The following is a 26048-nucleotide window of genomic DNA, read 5'->3' as shown; positions in this document are numbered from 1 at the left end:
ATTAAAATGTCCCCTTATCCCATCCTGACTGCACTAAATCACTAATAAAAATACCCTGAAGAAAGTGAAAAGTAAAAACATCCACGAGCAAAATAGGACCTTCTGGCATATTGTATATACACAAGAATCAAAATCACAGAGTCACCTGGGTGGCTCAGTTGGTTAAGCGTCCGACTCTTGGTTTTGGCTCAGGTCATGATCTTAGGGTTCACGATTTCGAGCCCCGTGTTGGGCTCCGTGCTGACAGTGTGAAGCCTGTATGTGATTCTCCTTCTCTTTCTCTGTCCCTAACACACTCATGCATGCTCTCTCCCTCCTTCTCTCCCAAAATAAATAAATAAACTTAAAAAAAAAAACCAAAAAACATGGAGGAATCTAAAGATACCAGCATCCTTTTGTTATATCTGAGAAACCATATTTTCCATACTATAATGGAAAGTGGTATTAAGAGAATTCTATGGCCAGAGCACTTCATAGTTCTGGGCATCACTTTTTATCCACATGAACACTACTGTTTTGTTGACAAAATGTTCTCTTTGAGCTCTAACAATCAATGATTCTTTGAGATGATTTGCCAAGTGTGAGATTAATACTTTCTTTGCATTTGTTTACTTATCCAACAAGTAGTTATTAAATATATACTGCCTAGGGACTGAAGTTATGGTGGAAATCAAGAAAGACAAAATCCTTGCCTTCTTGGATCCAAGACAATACAGTGGATGTACCCAGCAAAAAGGCTTATGTTCAGAGAAGGACTTCAAGAGAACGAATTCAGATAAACTTCTCAAGGAGGGCTTCTTTGAGAAGGTACCATTTTTATGGAGACTGGGACAATAAGAATGAACCAGATATTTGTTAAATTTGTCTTCAACATATGAAAAGATAAATCACCTAACTCATGACACAGAAATAGAAACAGAAGAGTGTACTTGATGAAGTAGTGTTTTTGTAGTAACTGCTAACTGAATTAATTTGCATATGCATGGTATAAGATTTTTGTTAAGATCGTAGGTCATGCAAAAGAAATTCCTTCCGCCATTTTACACCTTTGGGAGTCTTCATATTTGAAAGTATTCAAACACATTAAAAATAAACTGGGCTATGAAATGGATAAAACATAATAATGGCTTAATTGATTACGAATATAGAATAATTTTCACATTCCTTAACATTGCATTTTATGTTTTTACTCAATAGGTCTTTTGCATGTGTTTTTGAGAGTCTGAAGGCTTGACCTACCTTTCACTTCTACGCATTCCTGAGTACTCTGACTTGTGTTAGGGTAGAAATCACTGCTCTTTAGTATACATTAGCATCTCATATTATGCTACATAGTTTCATAAAAATGAACCTTCTGTACAATAAAGTATTTTAAGTTAAAACTCTTGTTGCAATATAAAATGGTGGTTGACTCAAAATTGAACATATGATTAGCAATTATATATGTTATATATATATTATATAACAATTATATGGTGTGTGGTGTATACATATCTTATATTTTTACCTTTTGTCACAAAATACATATCAAATAGTCCAGCTTTCCCCTTCCAAGTATTCTACTTTCATTCATTTGACATTGATGGGATCAGTCATTCAATGTCTTCTATGTGCCGGGCACTTTCTAGACACTAGGAGCACAAGAGTGACCAAAATATGCCTTTGCCAAGTTGATGCCTCATCTTCTAACTGGAATGAAGCTTTTGATGAAATAATGTAATTTATTACTTTAAAAAGATTTCTCGTGATCTACCACGATGACTTTAATACAGCGGGTACATAACACTCTAATTTAATAGGGAGCAAGATGTATTTCTCATTGTTCTTGCTGAACTTTTCTCTGGCTTTTTTAGATTCATGTTTTATTTGAATAATGACTCTTGTTATCTCTCTGCTATGTGTTTCCTTACTTTCTTGACCCATCTATTTCCTTTCTAATAAAGTCTTACCTCAGTATAACATTAAATTTATGCTTTTGCATGATTCTGATGCCAGAAGTGCAAAAACTGAAAAGCAGGGGAACAAATGTAGAACATTGTTTTCAGGTTTTTAAGGTGTTAGGTGTCTGAGCACACCATGATTCCACTTACAAAATCTCTATTTTTATTAAGTAGTCACAATTCTTACTCTGTTTTTCATTCATAATTCTGTTAAAGGCCATTCAGTCAGTAAATATTTGATGAGTTCCTACTATACACTGGTCAATAAAGGTATAAAGATTAAGGCATAGCCTCTATCCACAAGAAAATCATAGTCTTAGACAAACAATAAACCGACAAATGATAAATACAATGTTAGAAACAGAGCGGTCAGGAAAAATTTATGAAGAAGTTCACGTGTGGTAAGAGTGTTTAATGGGAAGTGGAAGGTAAGCTGAGTAGAAAGGAGTGAAGATAGAGTAGCATGAGGAAAGGCAATGAGGCGATTCACAGTACTTTCTCTTTTCCCCAGAAAATTATGAACAGTTTCCTGTTGATGAAGTGTTAATGAAAAAAAAAAAAAGTAAAGATGAAGGCAGGGCATGCAGCGTCTCATATGCCATGTCAAGGAGCTTGGACTTTTCCTACAGGGGATGAGAGATCATGATCAGGTTCTAGGAAGAGAGTAGAGTCATGACATTTGTGTTCTATATCAGTCAGTATGGTGGTCATGTGGTAGTATCCGTTCGAACTGAGGTCAAAAGCAGGGAGAAAAGCTGTGAGTGAACTTCAGAAGTTGAATTAAAAGACACCAAGACTCTGGACCATGGTGTTTGAAAATATAAGGAAATTGGACATATGTCTTCATATGGCTGTGGATGTTTGGTAGTGGGTAAAAATGAAAAGTGAATTTTTTCCACTGAACATCAGAGTAAATTAATGTGTGGCAAGAGGAAGGGTAGTTAATAAAATGCACATGGTTAAGAAGATGCACTTGTTATTCTGATTTCACACTACAATGAGTATCTTCAGCACAGGGGAATGCTTCCTATTTAAGCATGAAACTTCTTAGGCTTCATTTTTACACTCACTTTTTCTGTCTGCTTTCCGTATTCCCTCAATGACATTTTACGCTGGAATCCTAACATTTTCCTGCTTCTTTGAAATATATCCTTAGTTTTATCATATCTTCCTGTCTTGATTTAGTCTTAATCTCTGATACCCTCTCTTGGTTACCTTTGTTTCCCTGCTATGGCCTCTCCCATCCTGCCTCTGAATTCCTCTGGGCCCTTGAGAACCCAGCCTGGCTCCAGTGTCCTGAGCTTCTGCCTTTCAATGAAGGGGATTTGAATTTAAAGCAATATCTGTAATCCAACAAAGAGATAAACCAAAGCACACTGATATATATTTTTTAGAAAACTATACATTATTTTGTTTCTAAAACTACAACAAAGAATGGAGCTTCAATTGTGTTTCCCAAAGCAAAACAATTTGTGATAGTCTTACTTGAGGTATTTGTAAAGAAAATAAGCTAATCAACAGCAGATATTTAATTCCTTTACTGACAAACTCTTAATTGATAGTTTAAGGCTCAAAAAAAAAATACAAATAACTTTTAGGGGATGCAGAAGCTTGGGAATGGTTATAAATGGTAAAGATATTAGTTGCAATGAAAATATTTAGTGAGCATTTGATATATGCTACATGCACTAGAGATTTCAAGAGAAATTTAAAATATAGATAAGCCTTTGGTCTTAAGGAACTTTCAAGACCAAAGTGGAGAAAACAAATGTGAACCAATAATGATAACATAGACAGAATGGATAAGGAGCTCACAAGAGCTGTAGACTCAGTGCATTAGGGGGTCAAAGAAAAGAAAGATCAAATCTAGCATGGAAAATCAAAAACAAGTTATGAATAAAGAAATATTATTTGAACTAGATTTTGCTAACAGATGAGAGACATTTCTGAAAACCATATGAAACAAGGTGAGAAATTATAATTGATTTTTGCAAAACAGCAAGTTGCACAGTTTGGCTGTAGGCCACTCTGGAACATGTGGAGCAGCAGGGAAAGTAAAGCTGGAAATTTAGCTGGGACCAGAGCACAGAAGGGCTGGGATACGAGTCTAGGGAGACTAAAGTGGATTTAATTTTGTATGTAAAGAGAGAAAGTTTCTCAGGAGAGAAATGAGTAGCTCATCCTCATTTAAAAAAAAAAAAAAAAGATTAATCTAGCAGCAATGTTTTAAGTGGCAGTTAGAGAAGACAGCCCAGAGACTGGAAGGCAAAGTAAGGAGACAGTGCCAACTGTCCATGTGAGAGGACTAAGGTTAGGGCCAAGGCACTGGGGAAGGCAACAAGGGCACAGTGGGATGTACTGCTACAGTGCACTGATGGCATTTGGTGATTGGATGTGCAGAGCAGAGAAAGTTTCCAAAGACTATAATTTTACATTCCAATTGACTTGAGAGAACGACTAAAACATTTACTGAAACACTTCAAAAGAAAAATGGTTTAGTCATGATAGATAACGACTATATTACATAGCTTATTATATATACCATGTAGATTTAAGAAAACAGCATATTGGCAAGAACTTGGAGCTCATAATTTACAGAAGTAAGGTACAAGAAGACACAAATTTAAAAAGAACAGATTAAGATATGCAAAATGAGAAGCCAATGGCTTATTCATGGTTCAGTGTTAAGGAAGTCCAAAAAAGAGATTCAGGATGTGTGTTTTGTTAACATTTTAAAAAGTACCACCAAGGGCTCAAAGGCAAAGGCTTTGATGAGTAACAGGTTTCTGATAACTTGCAAGGAAACAACTTTGGTAAAGAAGTGCAGATCAAACCACAGTGTAATGATTACACAGCTATCTTTTGAGAAGGTTGGTAGTAAAAGAAAGAAGGGAAAGAAAAGCACTATAAGAAATATGAACAATTATGCGAATATTCCTTTGGTCAGGAGTGACCTGAATATTCAAGTGGGCAGACAGAAGACTTCTGGGGAGGTATGGAAAGAAGATGCAAGGCAAACAGGGGATTATTGACATTCAAGTGTTTTTTTTTTTTTTTAAGTGTGTCTATTTTGAGAGAGACAGTATGAGCCGGGGAGGGACAGAGAGAGAGGGAGGGAGAGAGAATTCCAAGTAGGCTCCTTGCTGTCTCCATGCTGTCAGCACAGAGCCCAATGAGGGGCTCAAACTCACGAAATCATGAGATCAAGACCTGAGCCAAATCCAAGAGTTGGATGCTTAACCAACTGAACCACCCACGCACCATGACACTGAAGTGTTTTAATGAGGAAATAGGAAATGAATTACTTGCAACAGGTCAGGTTCGTCTATAATCAGAGTCTAAGGAATAAACAGGTAAAATGAACATGGAAGGAGAATAGAAATCAAAAAGAAGATAAAGAAACAGTTCAGTTAGCAAGAGATGACAGAGTGTAAGGTTGAAAAGATATAGATAATGAGGACACACGAAAGAATTTTTATGACTAGGGATACAGAAAATAATACCGTTCTGACAGTCATAATTAGAAGAAAAATGTTCCAGTACTTTTTTTTTGAACAATCGAATCTGTATATGAGAGAACATATGGGAGAAGAAAAGCAAAGCACTGGGTTCTGATTCCTCTCCTGAGTAGTGTCATAACATGGACTTGAAGATTTGCCATGAAAAGAGAAAATAAACCATGACCATGTACCATGGATATCGAGGACTAGAAATCTTACCTCTCTCAGAGGATCGTTGAGTTCACTGAGAATGTTTTCCTCGTCAAAGATTTTGCCTTGGTATCTGTGTTCATAATAATCGTGTATCTTCTGACGCATATCAGCTGGTAACTTATGGAAGGACATGTATTGTTCCACTTGCTTATACTGTAAGGAATGGAAAATGGAAATTAGAAAACATCGTTATGCTGTATGAAAAATTATCATGTTACTTTGTCATGCTCAATATTCAATAACATTTGAATAACAGTAACAAAAAGAAGAAATCTTTTAAGGGGAAGGAACTAATGTACTAGGCTATAATGTACCTACTCTGTGTGACATGCTATGCAAGGAATTTATTAGGTAAACATTTCCTGTAAAGAACTGAGATGTTGTTGAGGGGCAGGAAAGGAGCTCTGAGTGAATTTAAGGGTGTCATCCCAGAAAAGCCAGTGATGGGGCAAGAAAAAAAGTGATGTTATTTTCTTGGGATCTTTGTTCAGCTGAGTTCTAAAAAAAGTATCAGGTTGAGGTTTGGTGCCTCATCTGGATAGAATCTCCTAAGTTTGGGTAGTACAAAAGGTTCTATCTTAGACCTTATAGCAAAAGATCAGACCTAATTAAAATTTGAATTTCATGACAGAGAGCTTGGCAGCTGTTTGTAAATCATTGATACTCAAGCAACACAGATGCCCTGTAGAGTAAGAGAATATGTCACACTTTAATTTAGGACTTTAGAGACTATCAGGGTGAGACTAGATCCATATAATTTTACAGCTGAAAGTGAACTCAGACATTTAAGTTCATTTAACCAAGAAGTTCTTAAACTTGATTGTTTATAACACTTGGGGTGAGGTTGCCTTTTGGGATTACAGATTTTTCAGGCTTAACTCCAGAGATTGATTCCCTCAATGTATTTGCTTTTGTGAATTTACACACACTCATACACACACATATACACTTTGAAAATAAATCCCTGCTATTCAAACAAGAGCATAGATATTACCTAGGAACTTATTAGAAGAGAATTTCAGGCTTTACCCCCAGACCTTTGAAATCAGAGTCTACATCTTAAAAAAAAGATTGTCAGATGACTTATACACATTTAAGTTTGAGAAACATTCCCTTGGGACACCTGGGTGTCTCAGTTGGTTAAGCATCTGACCTTCAACTCAGGTCATGATCTCACGGCTCTTGAGTTCAAGCCCTGCATCAGTCTCTGTGCTAACAGCTCAGAGCCTGGAGCCTGCTTTGGATTCTTTGTCTCACTCTCTCTCTGTCCCTCTTACGCTCGTACTCTGGTTCTTTCTCTCTCTCTCTCTCTCAAAAACAAACAAACGTTAGGGGCGCCTGGGTGGCGCAGTCGGTTGAGCGTCCGACTTCAGCCAGGTCACGATCTTGCGGTCCGGGAGTTCAAGCCCCGCGTGGGGCTCTGGGCTGATGGCTCAGAGCCTGGAGCCTGTTTCCGATTCTGTGTCTCCCTCTCTCTCTGCCCCTCCCCCGTTCATGTTCTGTCTCTCTCTGTCCCAAAAATAAATAAACGTTGAAAAAAAAATTCAAAAAAAAAAAAACAAAAAAAACCAAACAAACGTTAAAAAATTAAAAAAAAGAGAAACATTCCCGTGATGTTGCAAATACAGATGGTCATGAGACCACGCTTTGAAAAAATTAATTAAAGCCCCCAAACTAGCCTCATCGCATAGATGATAAAATGAATACAAATAAAAAAGTATGCAATAAAACTGGATAAATATACTGGAAAAAGACTCTTCCCTTAAACAAAATACATTTGATGTGTTTTGGAGAACACATGGATATTTTCTTCTCACATCTTTTCCTGATGGAATAGCTCTGACTAGAAGATATAGCTCTCCCAACTGTTTGTCCACAATTAGTGTAGTAATTGGTACATGATAAAACATATATCTAATCAGAGACAGCAACCTATTACATTTCTTCAAGTTTGTGTACATAATTTCCTTTCACATAACATTCCTAGTTTTTAGACTTCCCTTTTGAGATTAGTATTTTTAAAGGAAATACAACTTTGTCATGAGACTTCCTTTATTTGGTCACCAGACTGTCCCCCAAGTATTTAAAGCCTGCAGGCCTATATATATCTCTTTCTCTCTGTCTGAAGCAACTTGATTATGATTTAGGCATTTTAAATTCAGGCACCAATTCTGTCACTGTCATAGTGTGTACGTAGCTTCTAGTATGTGCTTGAGAAGGATTGCTTAATTTTTCCTGAAGAGCTCAAAATCTGTATGCCTATTTAACCTTGGTAACCTGCTTGGAGAGACCTAGGATTCAGTCTACTTGCAACTCATGCAATAGTCCATTAGAAAGAAGCTTCAGTGACCTCTATAAGACTACTGTGTAGGATAAAGTTGATTTGCAGCTGGACTCAAAAAGCTCTATCATTATTTCTAGAGACATCTGTATATCTGATTTTTACTTTTACCCAAAAAGGGGGCAGTGGGATATCTGATGTACTGTTTAGGGTCTAAGGCTCTTCTGGAAACCCCCAAGTTTAACTTTTGCACTAATGATTTGCAACTAGCTGATCTGGTTTGCTTATTCTGGCTTGACTATTTAAAAAGCCATTGATGGCTTGGTTGCTGAGCTCCCCCACAAACCAAGCCTCCTTGCACAGATTTTGGTGGATCAAGCCAGAAACTCAGCATGTTCCACATGCCCAAAGATGGGGTATTTTAAAAGGAAATACTCATGCTGGGGAAAGGCTCTTCAGCTTCTCTTGCTTGTCTGCATTCTTTATCTGGAGCACTGTATCCTTTGCCTTTAAATAAATAAATAAAATAAAAGTCTGGTGGATCCTGTTAAATATTCAAACTTGGTAAAACAATAAAACAGCTTAAGACAACAGGACTGCCACAGTTTTTCTTATTGCATTGATGAAAATCTTTCAGTTCTGGACAAATAAAGGATTCAACTTTCTTCAGGACCAGTAGTGGTCAAATAATCTCTGCTTACTTTTCTCAACAAACTGTCCAAACTGGTTGGACTGGTAAGAATATTTAACCTTAAGCAGGATACTGAACTCTAGATTTCTCTGTTCTTTGCATGCATCTCAGGGGGTATGGGAGACAGCATTAAAAGTTAGTAGCATTTTATTCATTTTTACGAAATCTGTGCCTATGTGTAAGGGCCTACTCATTTAGAAAACAAATAATGTGTTCAATGTCTATCTCTGGAATTGGAAAACTAATCCTTGATTAGCTAATTATAAAGGTTATACGTAAAATTATTTTATTTTTATGGAAAGTCAGGATTGGTTGAATATAGTTATTTTGCCTCATAAAAATCATTTAATCACTTTAGAGTTTGACCAATCTACAGTAAGAATCTTATACCACATGATCTTTGTTCTTTCAGACTAAAGTTCTATGAGTATTTCTTGTCATTTAATCATACTGAGTTCAATTTGATTTGACCCATATTACATATTTTAAACATTAATTGATTTATAGTAATTACTGATCTAACAAATACTAACTGATTGCTGTGTGCCAATGGTTCTCAAGGTACAGTTGATAAAACACCAGTATCACTGGGGAACTTGTTAGAAATGCATGGTTGAAGTTTTCACCCCAGATCTACTAAATCAGAAACTCTGAATTAGAAATTCTAGCAGTCTGTGTTTTAACAAGCCTTCCCTACACTAAAATATCAGAACCACTTCTATATGCTAAGTAGTGAGTTAATTTGGGACATAAAGAAGCACGTTTGAGTGAGAGTAGGGGATAGAAAGGAAATCCAGTTTTGACAAGTTAAGTTTAAGATGTCCATGGCATATCCTAATGCTTATATGTAGGTCAGACACTTAAAAGAAAAGATATACACATAATCAATGATTAAGAGATCACTAAGGGAGAATGTGTCAACTAAAAGGATTTTTTAAAGTGGAACCTACGTTTTAAAAGCAGTTGCATCATGGAAATTGATCAAGTTAAGGGAACTGAGATTAGCCAGCTAAATGTGACAGAACCAAAAAACTTGACTCACAGCAAAGAAGGATAAAATTCAAGGGAAAGAGAGGGTGCTCAAAAGGAGTATTTCTAAGAAAAGAGGTATCGAACCATAACCACTGAATTTGGGAATTGGGTAATGATCTTTGGTAGAATACAACACTTGTTGAAAACAGGGACAATTTATTTTTGTCTGTTTCCCTCATACCTAACAGGACTTGCAAAAATGAATGAAAATATGATGTATGTGCGATGTGAAGAATAAAAATAATAAACTACTCATTGAAAAAGTCACCTAGTAGTGGGTGGATAATGGAAAAAACGTAGAAGAGAGCAAAGTTTAAAAAAAGATAAAATGGAAAGGATTCTGTTACTTGTAGTACAATACTGTATGCAAAAGATAACTTGATACATTTGATAGTCACTGATGAAGAGATTTTTGAAAAACAAAGATGTGAATACAATTCTTTCTTGAATATATAAAGCCAAAAGCTCAAACCGTCAGATCTAAAGAAACTACAGCATTACCATTTAAAATTCTAATGTGTTTTATTTTCAAAATCTTCTGTGCAATTAAAATAGTACATAAAAATAATGTGTGAATATGATACTAAAAATGAGATCTAATAGAGTGTTTATAATGAAGGCAACATTCCATTATTAAACTCATTCCTCCCATGTTACCACTTTTATAACTTTTATTTTTTTATTGTTGAGAGAGAGAGAGATGGAGGAGTGCACAGGGAAAAGCACAAGGAAAACACTTTCCAAAGCCATTGACTGCGAAAATAAGAGAGACTGATTTTTGAGAGTTTTTACAACCACGGGTCTCAAAGACTGGAGTTTGAGAGGTCCATAGCATGGCTGGTATGGAGCCTGGGAGGTGCTGCAGTGCTCCTGTGGAGGAGGGCTGATAGCCCAGGGGCAGACAGCATAATCTGAGAATCTCCTGGGACATACTGAGAGAGATGGTTCCCTCTCTTGAAGCACATCTGCAAGGTGGCATTTCCTCTCTGGATACAAAAGAGCTTGCAGGCACCATTTCCTTCCCCCAACCCTCAGCATAAACTAACTTCAGTAAGCAGCACAGTGCCAACACCAAAAGCCTAAACCACTTACACCAAGCCCCACCTCCTGCCCTCTGCAGATGCTGCATTTCATTGGGAAGTGTGCCTGAGAACCAGGGAAGCGGGCCCCTCCCCCAGAAGACCAGCATAAACCCCTTGCTTGCACCCCTACTGACCATAGAGTTCTGCAAAGCTTCAGCTCTGGTGGAGATAGCATAAGGTCTCTTTTAACAAGCAGACCTGAGCATACCTAGTTAAAACTCACCACACTCTGGCCAGGGTCCCAATACTCCCCATTGCAGGCAAGGAGAAACTCTGCAGAGGACTGCCTGAGAGAAATAGAAGCCAAAACACCATAGCAGAGTTCACACAGCATACACCAAAGACAATTCCTGAAGTGCCAGGCCATGCATGGTATACGACCTCTTTATAAAGCCATTACTTTCAAGAGCAGGAAACATAACAGGCTTTGGTAACACAGAGAAGAAGACAGAGACCTAGACAAAATGCCAAGATGGAGGGATTCATCCCCAAAAAAGAACAAGAAATGGTCACAGACAGTGATCCAATCAAAACAGATATATGCAATATGCCTTATCGAGAAATTAAAGCAGCAATCATAAGGACACTAGGTGGGCTTGAGAAAGGCATAGAGGACAACAGGGAGTCCTTTACTATAGATACGAAAGACCTAAAAGCTAGTCAGGATGAAATGAAAAGTGTGGTAACTGAGATTCACAAATGAGTAAATGTAATGACCACAAGTATGGAAGAAGCAGAGGAATAAATATGTGACATAGAAGATATAATTATGGAAAACAATTAAGCTTAAAAGAAGAAGTAAAGAAAAATGTTAGATCATGAATGTAGACTTAGGGAACTCAGTGACTCTATAAAGTGTAATAACATTCATATGATAGGAGTACCAGAGGAAGAAGAGAGGGAAAGGGGCGCAGAAGGCTTATTTGAGGAAATAATGGCTGAAAACTTCCCTAATGGTGAAGGAAACATACATCCAAATCCAAGAGGCACACAGAACTCCTGTCAAAATCAACAACAGCAGGCTAGCAGCAAGACAAATTGTAGTTAAATTTGCAAAATTTAGAGATAAAGAAAAAAATCCTAAGAGCAGCAAGACAAAAGAAGTCCCTAACTTACAAGGGAAGAAAATAAGGTTAGCAGCAGATCTCTCCACAGAAACTTGGCAAGCATGATATATTCAATGTGCTGAATGGGAAAAATATGCAGCCAAGAATACTCTGTCCAGCAAGGCTATCATTCACAATAGAAGGAGAGACAAAGAGTTTTCCAGACAAACAAAAACTAAGAGTCATGACTACAAAACAAGCCCTGCAAAAAATATTAAAGGGACCTCTTTGAGTGGGGGAAGAAAGACCAAAAGTGACAAAGACTTGTAAGGAACAGAAAATCTCCAGAAACAATCACAAAACAAGCAATAAAATGGCACTAAATTCATATCTATCAATAATCATTCTGAATGCAAATGGACTAAATGCTCCAATTGAAAGACATAAGGTGTCAGAATGGATAAAAAAATAAGATCCACCTTTATGTTGCCTATAAGGAGATCGATTTTAGACCTAAAGACAACTGCAGGTTGAAAGTGAGGGGATGGAGAACCATTTGTCATGCAATGGATGTCAAAAGAAAGCTGGAGTAGCACCATTATATCAGACAAACTAGATTCTAAGCCAAAGACTGTAAAAAAAAAAATAAAAATGGACACTATCATAATAAAGGGGTCTATCCAACAAGAAGATCTAACAATTGTAAATATTTATGCCCTCAACTTGATAGAATCCAAATATATAAATAATAGCAACCCAGTGGAACACATTGGTAATAATACAGTAATAGTAGGGGACTTTAACACCCCACTGACATCAATGGACAGACATCTAAGGGGAAAATCAACAAGGAAATGATGGCTTTGAATGACACACCGACCCAGATGGACTTAACAGATATATTCAGAACATTTCATCCTAACAGCAGAATACACATTATTTTCAAGTACACATGGGACATTCTCCAGAATAGATCACATATTGGGTCATAAATCAGGCCTCAACAGACACAAAAAGATTGAGATCATACCATGCATATTTTCAAACCATAATGTTATGAAATTTGAAGGAAACTGCAAGGTAAAATTTGGAAAGACCACAAATACATGGAAGTTAAAGAACATCCTACTAAAGAATGAATGGTTTAACCAGGAAATTAAAGAAAAAATAAAAAATACATGGAAGCAAATGAAAATTAACACAAGACAGTCAAAAACCTTTGGGATGCAGCAAAAGCTATATAAGAGGGAAGTATATCGCAATACAAGCCTACCTCAACAAGCAAGAAAAATCTCCAATATAGTACCTAACCTTACACCTAGAGGAACTAAACAACAACAACAACAACAACAACAACAACAACAAATGAAGCCTAAAGCCAGTGAAGAGGGTAAGTAATGAAGATTAGAACAGAAACAAATGATATAGAAACAAAAAAAATAAACCACAGTAGTAAAGATCAATGAAACCAGGAACTGGTTCTTTGAAAAAATTAATACAATTGATAAACTCCTAGCCAGACCTGTCAAAAAGAAAAGAGGAAGGACCAAAATAAATAAAACCACAAATGAGAGAGGAGAGATCACAACCAACAGCACAGAAATACAAGCAATTATAAGAGAATGTTAGGAAAAATTATATGCCATTCTGAAAGAAATGAATAAATTCCCAGAAACATAAACTACCAAAACTGAAATGGTAAAAATACAAAACTTGAACAGAATAATAACTAGCAAAGAAATTGAATCAGTAGTCAAAAATCTCCCAACAAACGAAAATTCGTGGCCAGATTGCTTTACAGGGGAATGCTACCAAACATTTAAAGAAGAGTTAATACCTATTTTTCTTAAACTCTTCCAAAAAAGAGAAATGGAAAGAAAACTTCCAAACTCATTCTACAAGGCCTGCATTACCTTGATTCCAAAACCAGACAATTACCCCACTGAAAAAGAATATTACAGGCCAATATCCCTGATGAACATGGATGCAAAAATTCTCAACAAAACAGTACCACATTGAATCCAATAGTACATTAAAAGGGTCATTCACCATGATCAAGTGGGATTTAATTTTGGACTTCAAGGGTGGTTCAATATTTGCAAATCAATCAATGTGATATACCACATTAATAAAAGAAAAGATAAGATGTATGATCCTCTCAATAGATACAGAGAAAGCATTTGATAAACCACAGCATCCATTCCTGATAAAAACCTGTAACATCATAGGGACAGAGGGAACATACCGCAACATCATAAAGACCATATATACAAAATACCCACAGGTAATATCATCCTCAATAGGGAAAGAGTGAGAGCTTTTCCTCTATGGTCAGGAACAAGACAGGATGTCCACTCTCACCATTGTCATTTAATAATGGGAAGTCCTAGTCTCAGCAATCAGACTGCAAAAATAAAAATAAAATAAAATGCATCCAAATTGGCAAGGAAAAAGTCAAACTTTCACTATTCATGGATGACATGACACTCCAGGTAGAAAACCCAAAAGACTCCACCAAAAATTTGCTAGAACTGATACATGAATTCAGCAACATTGTAGGATACAAAATCAATGTACAGAAATAGCTTGAATTTCTAGACATCAATAATGAAGCAGCAGAATAGGAATCAAGGAATCAATCTCATTTATAATTGCACCAAAACCCATAAGATACCTAGGAACAAACCTAACCAAAGAGGTAAAAGATCTGTACTCTGAAAACTTTAGAATACTTATGAAAGAACTTGAAGATGACACAAATAAATAGAAAAACACTTCATGCTTATAGATTGAAAGAACAAATATTGTTAAAATGTCACTACTACCCAAAGCACTGTACACACTTAATGCAATCCCTATCAAAATACCAACAGTGTTTTTTTTTTCCATAGAGCTAGAACAAACAATCCTAAAATCTGTATGGAACCACAAAAGACCCCAAATAGCCAAAGTGTTCTTGAAAAAGAAAAGCAGGGCTGGAGTCATCACAATTCCAAATTTCAAGTTATATTACAAAGCTGTCATGATCAAGTCAGTACAGTACTGGTACAAAAACAGACACATAGATCAATGCAACAGCACAGAACACCTACAAATGGACCCACAACTATATGGTCAACTCATCTGCGAAGAAGCAGGAGAATATATCCAATGGAAAATAGACAGTTTCTTCAACAAATGGTGTTGGGAAAATTGGACAGTGACATGCAGAAGGATGAAACTGGACCACATTCTTGACCATACACCAAATACATTCCAAATGGATGAAAGACCTAAATGTGATACAGGAAACCATACAAATCCTATAGGAGAACACAGCAGTAACCTCTTTGACACTGGATGGAGCAACTTATTACTAGATACATCTTCTGAGGCAAGGGAAACAAAAGAAAAAATGAACTACTGGGACTTTGTCAAGATAAAAAGTTTCTGGAGGAGTTGCGGCAAGATGGCGGCTTAGGTGGACGCTGGGCTCACCGCACGTCCTGCTGATCACTTAGATTCCATCTACACCTGCCTAAATAACCCAGAAAACCTCCAGAGGATTAGCAGAACAGAGTCGCCGGAGCCAAACGCAGACGAGAGGCCCACGGAAGAGGGTAGGAAGGGCGGCGAGGTGGTGCGCGCTCCATGGACTGGCGGGAGGGAGCCGGGGCGGAGGGGCGGCTCGCCGGCCAAGCAGAGCCCCCGAGTCGGGCTGGCAAAAGCGGAGGGGCCTGACGGACTGTGTTCCCACAACAAGCGCGACTTAGCGTCTGGGAGGTCAGAAATTAACAGCTCTGCTCGGAAAGCGGGAAGGCTGGAGGACAAAGGGAGGGAGAGCTGCTGAGCCCCCTGACAACAGAGCTCAGTTTGGTGGGGAACAAAGGCGCTCGCCAGCGCCATTTCCCCCGCCCATCCCCCAGCCGAAATCCCAAAGGGAACTGGTTCCTGCCAGGGAACTTGCTCGCTCCGCGCAAACACCCAACTCTGCGCTTCTGCGGAGCCAAACCTCCAGCAGGGGATCTGACTCCCTCCCGCTGCCACAGGGCCCCTCCTGAAGTGGATCACCTAAGGAGAAGCGATCTAAGCCTGCCCCTCCTGCCCCCGAGCACCTTGCCTACCCACCCCAGCTAATACGCCAGATCCCCAGCATCACAAGCCTGGCACGGTGCAAGTAGCCCAGACGAGCCACACCACCCCACAGTGAATCCCGCCCCTAGGAGAGGGGAAGAGAAGGCACACACCAGTCTGACTGTGGCCCCAGCGGTGGGCTGGGGGCAGACATCAGGTCTGACTGCGGCCCCGCCCACCAACTCCAGGTATACACCACAGCACAGGGGAAGTGCCCTGCAGGTCCTCACCACGCCAGGGACTATCCAAAATGACCAAGCGGAAGAACTCCCCCCAGAAGAATCTCCAGGAAATAACAACAGCTAATGAGCTGATCAAAAAGGATTTAAATAATATAACAGAAAGTGAATTTAGAATAATAGTCATAAAATTAATCGCTGGGCTTGAAAACAGTATACAGGACAGCAGAGAATCTCTTGCTACAGAGATCAAGGGACTAAGGAACAGTCACGAGGAGCTGAAAAACGCTTTAAACGAAATGCATAACAAAATGGAAACCACCACAGCTCGGCTTGAAGAGGCAGAGGAGAGAATAGGTGAACTAGAAGATAAAGTTATGGAAAAAGAGGAAGCTGAGAAAAAGAGAGATAAAAAAATCCAGGAGTATGAAGGGAAAATTAGAGAATTAAGTGATACACTAAAAAGAAATAATATACGCATAATTGGTATCCCAGAGGAGGAAGAGAGAGGGAAAGGTGCTGAAGGGGTACTTGAAGAAATCATAGCTGAGAACTTCCCTGAACTGGGGAAGGAAAAAGGCATTGAAATCCAAGAGGCACAGAGAACTCCCTTCAGACGTAACTTGAATCGATCTTCTGCACGACATATCATAGTGAAACTGGCAAAATACAAGGATAAAGAGAAAATTCTGAAAGCAGCAAGGGGTAAACGTGCCCTCACATATAAAGGGAGACCTATAAGACTCGTGACTGATCTCTCTTTTGAAACTTGGCAGGCCAGAAAGAATTGGCAAGAGATTTTCAGGGTGCTAGACAGAAAAAATATGCAGCCAAGAATCCTTTATCCAGCAAGTCTGTCATTTAGAATAGAAGGAGAGATAAAGGTCTTCCCAAACAAACAAAAACTGAAGGAATTTGTCACCACTAAACCAGCCCTACAAGAGATCCTAAGGGGGACCCTGTGAGACAAAGTCCCAGAGACATCACTATAAGCATAAAACATACAGACATCACAATGACTCTAAACCCGTATCTTTCTATAATAACACTGAATGTAAATGGATTAAATGCGCCAACCAAAAGACATAGGGTATCAGAATGGATAAAAAAACAAGACCCATCTATTTGCTGTCTACAAGAGACTCATTTTAGACCTGAGGACACCTTTAGATTGAGAGTGAGGGGATGGAGAACTATTTATCATGCGACTGGAAGCCAAAGGAAAGCTGGAGTAGCCATACTTATATCAGACAAACTAGACTTTAAATTAAAGGCTGTAACAAGAGATGAAGAAGGACATTATATAATAGTTACAGGGTCTATCCATCAGGAAGAGCTAACAATTATCAATGTCTATGCACCGAATACCGGAGCCCCCAAATATATAAAACAATTACTCATAAACATAAGCAACCTTATTGATAAGAATGTGGTAATTGCAGGGGACTTTAATACACCACTTACAGAAATGGATAGATCAACTAGACACACGGTCAATAAAGAAACAAGGGCCCTGAATGAGACATTGGATGAGATGGACTTGACAGATATATTTAGAACTCTGCATCCCAAAGCAACAGAATATACTTTCTTCTCGAGTGCACATGGAACATTCTCCAAGATAGATCATATACTGGGTCACAAAACAGCCCTTCATAAGTTTACAAGAATTGAAATTATACCATGCTTACTTTCAGACCACAATGCCATGAAGCTTGAAATCAACCACAGGAAAAAGTCTGGAAAACCTCCAAAAGCATGGAGGTTAAAGAACACCCTACTAGCGAATGAGTGGGTCAACCAGGCAATTAGAGAAGAAATTAAAAAATATATGGAAACAAACGAAAATGAAAATACAACAATCCAAACGCTTTGGGACGCAGCAAAGGCAGTCCTGAGAGGAAAATACATTGCAATCCAGGCCTATCTCAAGAAACAAGAAAAATCCCAAATACAAAATCTAACAGCACACCTAAAGGAACTAGAAGCAGAACAGCAAAGGCAGCCTAAGCCCAGCAGAAGAAGAGAAATAATAAAGATCAGAGCAGAAATAAACAATATAGAAACTAAAAAAACTGTAGAGCAGATTAACGAAACCAAGAGTTGGTTTTTTGAAAAAATAAACAAAATTGACAAACCTCTAGCCAGGCTTCTCAAAAAGAAAAGGGAGATGACCCAAATAGATAAAATCATGAATGAAAATGGAACGATTACAACCAATCCCTCAGAGATACAAACAATTATCAGGGAATACTATGAAAACTTATATGCCAACAAATTGGACAACCTGGAAGAAATGGACGAATTCCTGAACACCCACACGCTTCCAAAACTCAATCAGGAGGAAATAGAAAGCTTGAACAGACCCATAACCAGCGAAGAAATTGAATCGGTTATCAAAAATCTCCCAACAAATAAGAGTCCAGGACCAGATGGCTTCCCAGGGGAGTTCTACCAGACGTTTAAAGCAGAGATAATACCTATCCTTCTCAAGCTATTCCAAGAAATAGAAAGGGAAGGAAAACTTCCAGACTCATTCTATGAAGCCAGTATTACTTTGATTCCTAAACCAGACAGAGACCCAGTAAAAAAAGAGAACTACAGGCCAATATCCCTGATGAATATGGATGCAAAAATTCTCAATAAGGTACTAGCAAATCGAATTCAACGGCATATAAAAAGAATTATTCACCATGATCAAGTGGGATTCATTCCTGGGATGCAGGGCTGGTTCAACATTCGCAAATCAATCAACGTGATACATCACATTAACAAAAAAAGAGAGAAGAACCATATGATCCTGTCAATCGATGCAGAAAAGGCCTTCGACAAAATCCAGCACCCTTTCTTAATAAAAACCCTTGAGAAAGTCGGGATAGAAGGAACATACTTAAAGATCATAAAAGCCATTTATGAAAAGCCCACAGCTAACATCATCCTCAACGGGGAAAAACTGAAAGCTTTTTCCCTGAGATCAGGAACACGACAAGGATGCCCACTCTCACCGCTGCTGTTTAACATAGTGCTGGAAGTTCTAGCATCAGTAATCAGACAACAAAAGGAAATCAAAGGCATCCAAATTGGCAAAGATGAAGTCAAGCTTTCGCTTTTTGCAGATGACATGATATTATACATGGAAAATCCGATAGACTCCACCAAAAGTCTGCTAGAACTGATACAGGAATTCAGCAAAGTTGCAGGCTACAAAATCAATGTACAGAAATCAGTTGCATTCTTATACACTAACAATGAAGCAACAGAAAGACAAATAAAGAAACTGATCCCATTCACAATTGCACCAAGAAGCATAAAATACCTAGGAATAAATCTAACCAAAGATGTAAAGGATCTGTATGCTGAAAACTATAGAAAGCTTCTGAAGGAAATTGAAGAAGATTTAAAGAAATGGAAAGACATTCCCTGCTCATGGATTGGAAAAATAAATATTGTCAAAATGTCAATACTACCCAAAGCTATCTACACATTCAATGCAATCCCAATCAAAATTGCACCAGCATTCTTCTCGAAACTAGAACAAGCAATCCTAAAATTCATATGGAACCACAAAAGGCCCCGAATAGCCAAAGGAATTTTGAAGAAGAAGACCAAAGCAGGAGGCATCACAATCCCAGACTTTAGCCTCTACTACAAAGCTGTCATCATCAAGACAGCATGGTATTGGCACCAAAACAGACACATAGACCAATGGAATAGAATAGAAACCCCAGAACTAGACCCACAAACGTATGGCCAACTCATCTTTGACAAAGCAGGAAAGAACATCCAACGGAAAAAAGACAGCCTCTTTAACAAATGGTGCTGGGAGAACTGGACAGCAACATGTAGAAGGTTGAAACTAGACCACTTTCTCACACCATTCACAAAAATAAACTCAAAATGGATAAAGGACCTAAATGTGAGACAGGAAACCATCAAAACCTTAGAGGAGAAAGCAGGAAAAGACCTCTCTGACCTCAGCCGTAGCAATCTCTTACTCGACACATCCCCAAAGGCAAGGGAATTAAAAGCAAAAGTGAATTACTGGGACCTTATGAAGATAAAAAGCTTCTGCACAGCAAAGGAAACAACCAACAAAACTAAAAGGCAACCAACGGAATGGGAAAAGATATTTGCAAATGACATATCGGACAAAGGGCTAGTATCCAAAATCTATAAAGAGCTCACCAAACTCCACACCCGAAAAACAAATAACCCAGTGAAGAAATGGGCAGAAAACATGAACAGACACTTCTCTAAAGAAGACATCCGGATGGCCAACAGACACATGAAAAGATGTTCAGCGTCGCTCCTTATCAGGGAAATACAAATCAAAACCACACTCAGGTATCACCTCACGCCAGTCAGAGTGGCCAAAATGAACAAATCAGGAGACTCTAGATGCTGGAGAGGATGTGGAGAAACGGGAACCCTCTTGCACTGTTGGTGGGAATGCAAATTGGTGCAGCCGCTCTGGAAAGCAGTGTGGAGGTTCCTCAGAAAATTAAAAATAGACCTACCCTATGACCCAGCAATAGCACTGCTAGGAATTTATCCAAGGGATACAGGAGCACTGATGCATAGGGCCACTTGTACCCCAATGTTCATAGCAGCACTCTCAACAATAGCCAAATTATGGAAAGAGCCTAAATGTCCATCAACGGATGAATGGATAAAGAAATTGTGGTTTATATACACAATGGAATATTACATGGCAATGAGAAAAAATGAAATATGGCCTTTTGTAGCAACGTGGATGGAACTGGAGAGTGTGATGCTAAGTGAAATAAGCCATACAGAGAAAGACAGATACCATATGGTCTCACTCTTATGTGGATCCTGAGAAACTTAACAGGAACCCATGGGGGAGGGGAAGGAAAAAAAAAAAAAAAGAGGTTAGAAAGGGAGAGAGCCAAAGCATAAGAGACTGTTAAAAACTGAGAACAAACTGAGGGTTGATGGGGGGTGGGAGGGAGGAGAGGGTGGGTGATGGGTATTGAGGAGGGCACCTTTTGGGATGAGCACTGGGTGTTGTATGGAAACCAATTTGTCAATAAATTTCAGAAAAAAAAAAATATCAAAATAGAAAAAAAAAAAAAAAAAAAAAAAAAAGATAAAAAGTTTCTGTACAGCAAAGGAAACAATCAACAAAACTAAAAGGCAACTGACAGAATGCAAGAAGATATTTTCAAATGATACACCTGATTAGGGATTACTATCCAAAATTTATAAAGAATTTATTGAACTCAACACCCAAAAAAACCAATAATATAGTTAAGAAATGGGACAGAAGACATGAACAGACATTTTCCCAAAGATGACATACAGAGGGCTAATAGACACATAAAAAGACGCTCAACATCACTCATCATCAGGAAAACACAAATCAAAACTATAGTGAGATACCAACTCACACCTGTCAGAATTACTAAAATTAATGCCTCAGAAAACAACAGATGTTGGTGAGGATGCAGAGAGAGGAGAACCCTCTTGCACTGCTGGTGGGAATGCAAACTGGTGCAGCTGTTCTGAAAAATAGCATGGAGATTCCTCAAAAAGTGAAAAATAGAACTACCCTATGATCCATCAATTGCACTAGTAGGTATTTACCCAAAGGATACAACAATACTGATTCAAATGGATACATGCACCTGTGTTTATAGCAGCATTATCAACAGTAGCCAAATCATAGAAAGAACCCAATATTCACTGATTGATACATGGATAGGAAACATGTGGTATATACATATACAATGAATATGTATAAAGACAATAAAATCTTTTCATTTACCACAACATGGATGGAGCTAGAGTGTATTATGCTAAGTGAAATAAATCAGAGAAAGACAAATACATACAATTTCACTCATATGTGGAATTTAAAATACAAAACAAATGAACATGTGGGGAAAGAGAGAGAGGAAGACCATAAAATAGACTCTTAACTATAGAGAATAAGCTGAGTGTTGCTTGGGGGAACGGGAAGGGGGGGATGATGGGCTAAATGAGTGATGGCAATTAAGGAGGCCACTGTTGTGATGAGCACGGGGTGTTATATGTAAGTGATAAATCACTAAATTCTACTCCTGAAACTAATATTACACTATTTGTTAACTAATTGGAATTTAAATAAAATCTTGAAAGTAAAAAAAAAAGACTGTAATGATAATTGTCATTCCACACTTTATATAAAAGACTATATAGTTTCAAAGTTTTTATATAGTGAGACTGCAAATGATTCCAGAAATAAGTATTAATGGTAAGATCATTGCCACCAAAAGTCAGCCTCCTTGCTAGAATGTACCACAATCTTTGGAGATGATAGTAAATGTTCCTAGGTAACCTAAGAAAGGGAATCTGAATTCCTACATTTTATTCCTAAGATAAATCTATTTATACAATAATTTTTAAAAATTAATGCAATACTTCATAATATCCTGTTTAGCTGACACTCTACACATTTTATGACCAATAGATAAGAATATACTTTTAAAAATTAGTATCCGCATATGCAAATGCTGTATTTATATGGAATCTCATTAGATAATAAATTTAGTGTTACTTTAATAAAATGCTGAGCAAGCAGCAGTACTTCAAAAAGTGAAAGTATTATGGATAATTATCAATATATTTCTGGGGATGATATGATATGATATTATATTGTATAATAAGTTTCCAACAAACCATATGACATCCAAAAAGGCTACTCTGTCCTCTTTATAATATTTGGTAACTATTTTTCCAATACATTTCCAGAATATTCTATTTTACTCACATAATTTATAATGTTCATTTATTTTTTATAGATACACAAAGGAGAAGGAAATATATCTAGATTATACTAAATATAAGGGCTATTAAATAGATAATAAAAATTTTACTGAATATTACATATACTTAATGTTTCCAGCATACATCCAAACTAATATTTTAAATTGTAAAACAAAGAGAAAAAACAAGGTGTACTAATTCAACACCTTTTGTGTTGCCTTCTAAAGCTTATTGAAACATCGGAGTTTTTTGGTGCCCCTCATTTCCTGACAGAGGTAGATAATTATCATGACACCTTCTTTAACAACTATATATTTATTGTGAGTTTCAAAGTAACACAGCTCTAATTCTTATTTCTAAAAACATATTTTTATTGTAATTACTTTGGAATAGTTTTATTTAAAAAGAAAGATAAGAATAAAATATCTTCATAGATGGCATTCAATAAGTAGAGGGCAATGAACAAAAACATTGAATTACACTTTTAGTATTAACCATTGCATAATTTAGTCATACGATTAAAGCATTATTCTATTCACAGATAGTTATTGGGAAAATCATTAAACAGCATGTAGCTAAAAATCCAGTTAAGTTAAAATATACACCTTATGCTCAATGAAAAAACATCATTGTAAAAATGGTGTCTGAAATGGCATTTTTCATACAGAATAACAATTTCTATAAATTTTATATTCAAATGCTTACATGTTGTAAATTTTAATCATAATTTTAAAAATAATAATAACAGTGAAATATTTAAAGTTGCCCTTCAATGACTGATAATCAATTATCAGTTACTTTTAAAAAATATTTAAGCCAATTATGAATGCATTTATGACTAAGTTATCTTATTTTTTACAAAGGTATTTTTAGTATTGCTATTTATTTATTTTTAATTTTTTTAAGTGAAATTATTTATTTTGAGAGAGAGAGAGGCAAAGAGAGAGGGAAATATAGAGAATCCCAAGCAGGCTCCACACTGTCAGCACAGTGTATTTTGCTAAGCGAATAGCGGGGCTTGAACCCACATACCATGAGATCATGACCTGAGTTGAAATCAAGAGTCGGGTGCTCAACTGACTGAGCCACCCAGGTGCCCCAGTGTTGTCATGTATTTACATGGTAACTGAAGCCATGGTTTCTCTTTTGATCCTACAAATTTAAAAATAAATGAATACTTTTATATACACATGTATAGCATATATGTATATATGTGTATAACACACAGCCTATCTGCTATAGGCTCTGTCTTATATATATGTATATAAAGCTAGGTTATATTCAAATGATCTTATCAAGCATTATTTCTAAAATATTTACAGCAAGATTGATCATTTTCAAGAACTATGCTGTAAACACAGCAAAATTCAATTCATACATCCTGAGGAAGGAGTTATATTTTTCAATTTCACTGGAAAAATGGCTGTATTCAAATACACAACCAGTATTCCTCTATTTTTATATTGAGGTGGGAAAAAGTTTTCTTTCAGCAAAAAAGAATTTATCATTATTTTTTGAAATTCTTTAAGTAACATAATTATATAAGAATAATTCATATAATAATAAAAGTATCCTGATATACTTAAATTTGACTTCTAATATAGAAATGAGGAAAAAAATTAAGAGCAAATCACACATGAAGGAAAGCAGATGGTTGCTGAGTTATCTTTTCTGCAGAAATTTGAGTGAGATACTTCAATTTTATCTTCACTTTTTATCTTTTTTTTTTTGGAAAGCTGGGTAATGAAACATGGGTTTTCTCTATAAAAGAGGAAATTCTTCAGCTGTCAAGATATGGGGAAATGTTTTTGTGATAGTGAATAAGTATCTACTTGGACTGGAAAACTATCAAAATTACAAGCTAACAGATGATCTTAAAATCCTTACAGAAAATATTATCAGTTAAAAAGTATTACTCCTCCATCCAGAATGATCTCTTCCAATACAAACATACAATTGCCCTCTGGTTTATGGAACCTAGTGCTTACCATTCAGATATTTCACAACGGATTATACTTTCATATATTTAAAACCAAAATCATTAAAAAAAACTCGGAAATTGTTTGCACTACATGGTTCATTCATTCATTCATTATTCTTCTTATAGTTTGGTTTTAAAACGGACAGATTCTCAAAAGTTTTCCAAAAGTCAGTGTAATACTTTTAAGTATTTTAAGTTTAAGACTTGACTAAGTAGTTATAAATAATACTAATACTAATGAAAGATCATTGTATTTAGCAATTAGAATAAAATGCTTAATTACAAAATAAATTGTTCATATAAAACATTCTTAGAAATCTATTTTTTAGTAATTACAGAATAAAAGTTAAGAGGATAGATGATTACTAGAAATTTAAACAGTCATTATAATTATTATAATAGAGTAAAAATGTGTGCTTGAATATTTTTAAAAGACTTTTCCTGATCTGAATGGTTTTGACCTTTATTACTGCAGTTTTTCTCGCAGTGTGTGTGTGTGTGTGTGTGTGTGTGTGTGTGTAGGAAAACGATTTTTATCCTTAATTTAACAAGACTACAGATTGACATACATGGTAACCTCATCACTTTTTTATTTTTCCGTAGGACCACTTAAAATAGTCTATTCTGTTTAAACATTTATTTCCCTCCTCCAACATTTTTTTCACTCACAGATGATCTTACCTAAAATCCTAAGAATAAATGGAAGTTTTCATATAAAAATGTCTACTAACTCACTTGGAAAGATCCCAGTATGTTTTCCTTCTCTTCTTGCTCTTGTAACAATGGAAGTGTTTCTTCTCCCAGTCCAATCTCATCTTCTAACTGTGTTTGAGTAGCCTCTCTTCATCCCTCCTTAGAAACATGACCCTATCTGCTATAGGGTAATGTCTTATACTTCAACTTTCTCCACTGCCTCCAGCCATTTATACTCACTTCTCCAGTTAAAATACTACTACTATGATGACTACGACTACCACCTTCCTAGTCAAGGCCAGATTAGAAGAGAAAGCAAAGCAGAAGACTTGTTTCATTCAGTCATAAAGGGGTCAACAGTTCACACCATTTCTAATAATCATAAGATGTTTTTGGTGAATTTATTCTGAATGGAGAAGAGTGGATTCTGTTTCACTTGTTAAGTCTTTATGGTTTCATGTTATAATTTCTCAGAACCAACTGAGAATTCAAGAGGATGACACCAGATTGATTTTTTTCATTTCTTCTC

General features: G+C 36.9%; 1 protein-coding gene across 1 annotated transcript in view; it reads right to left on the bottom strand.

Moving 5' to 3' along the window:
- The window catches only part of HCN1 (hyperpolarization activated cyclic nucleotide gated potassium channel 1), a 399603-nt gene that overhangs the window by 63680 nt on the left and 309875 nt on the right, over positions 1-26048 (bottom strand). Inside the window, exon 5 of the mRNA XM_047866836.1 lies at positions 5660-5806. Coding sequence (XP_047722792.1) covers positions 5660-5806 — 147 coding nt within the window. The remainder of the gene's footprint in view (positions 1-5659; positions 5807-26048) is intronic.

Source organism: Prionailurus viverrinus, chromosome A1, assembly GCF_022837055.1.
Source record: "Prionailurus viverrinus isolate Anna chromosome A1, UM_Priviv_1.0, whole genome shotgun sequence".
Classification (NCBI taxonomy): domain Eukaryota; kingdom Metazoa; phylum Chordata; class Mammalia; order Carnivora; family Felidae; genus Prionailurus; species Prionailurus viverrinus.
The sequence above is the reverse complement of the archived record's forward strand: the minus strand, read 5'-3'. Positions and strand labels throughout refer to the sequence as shown.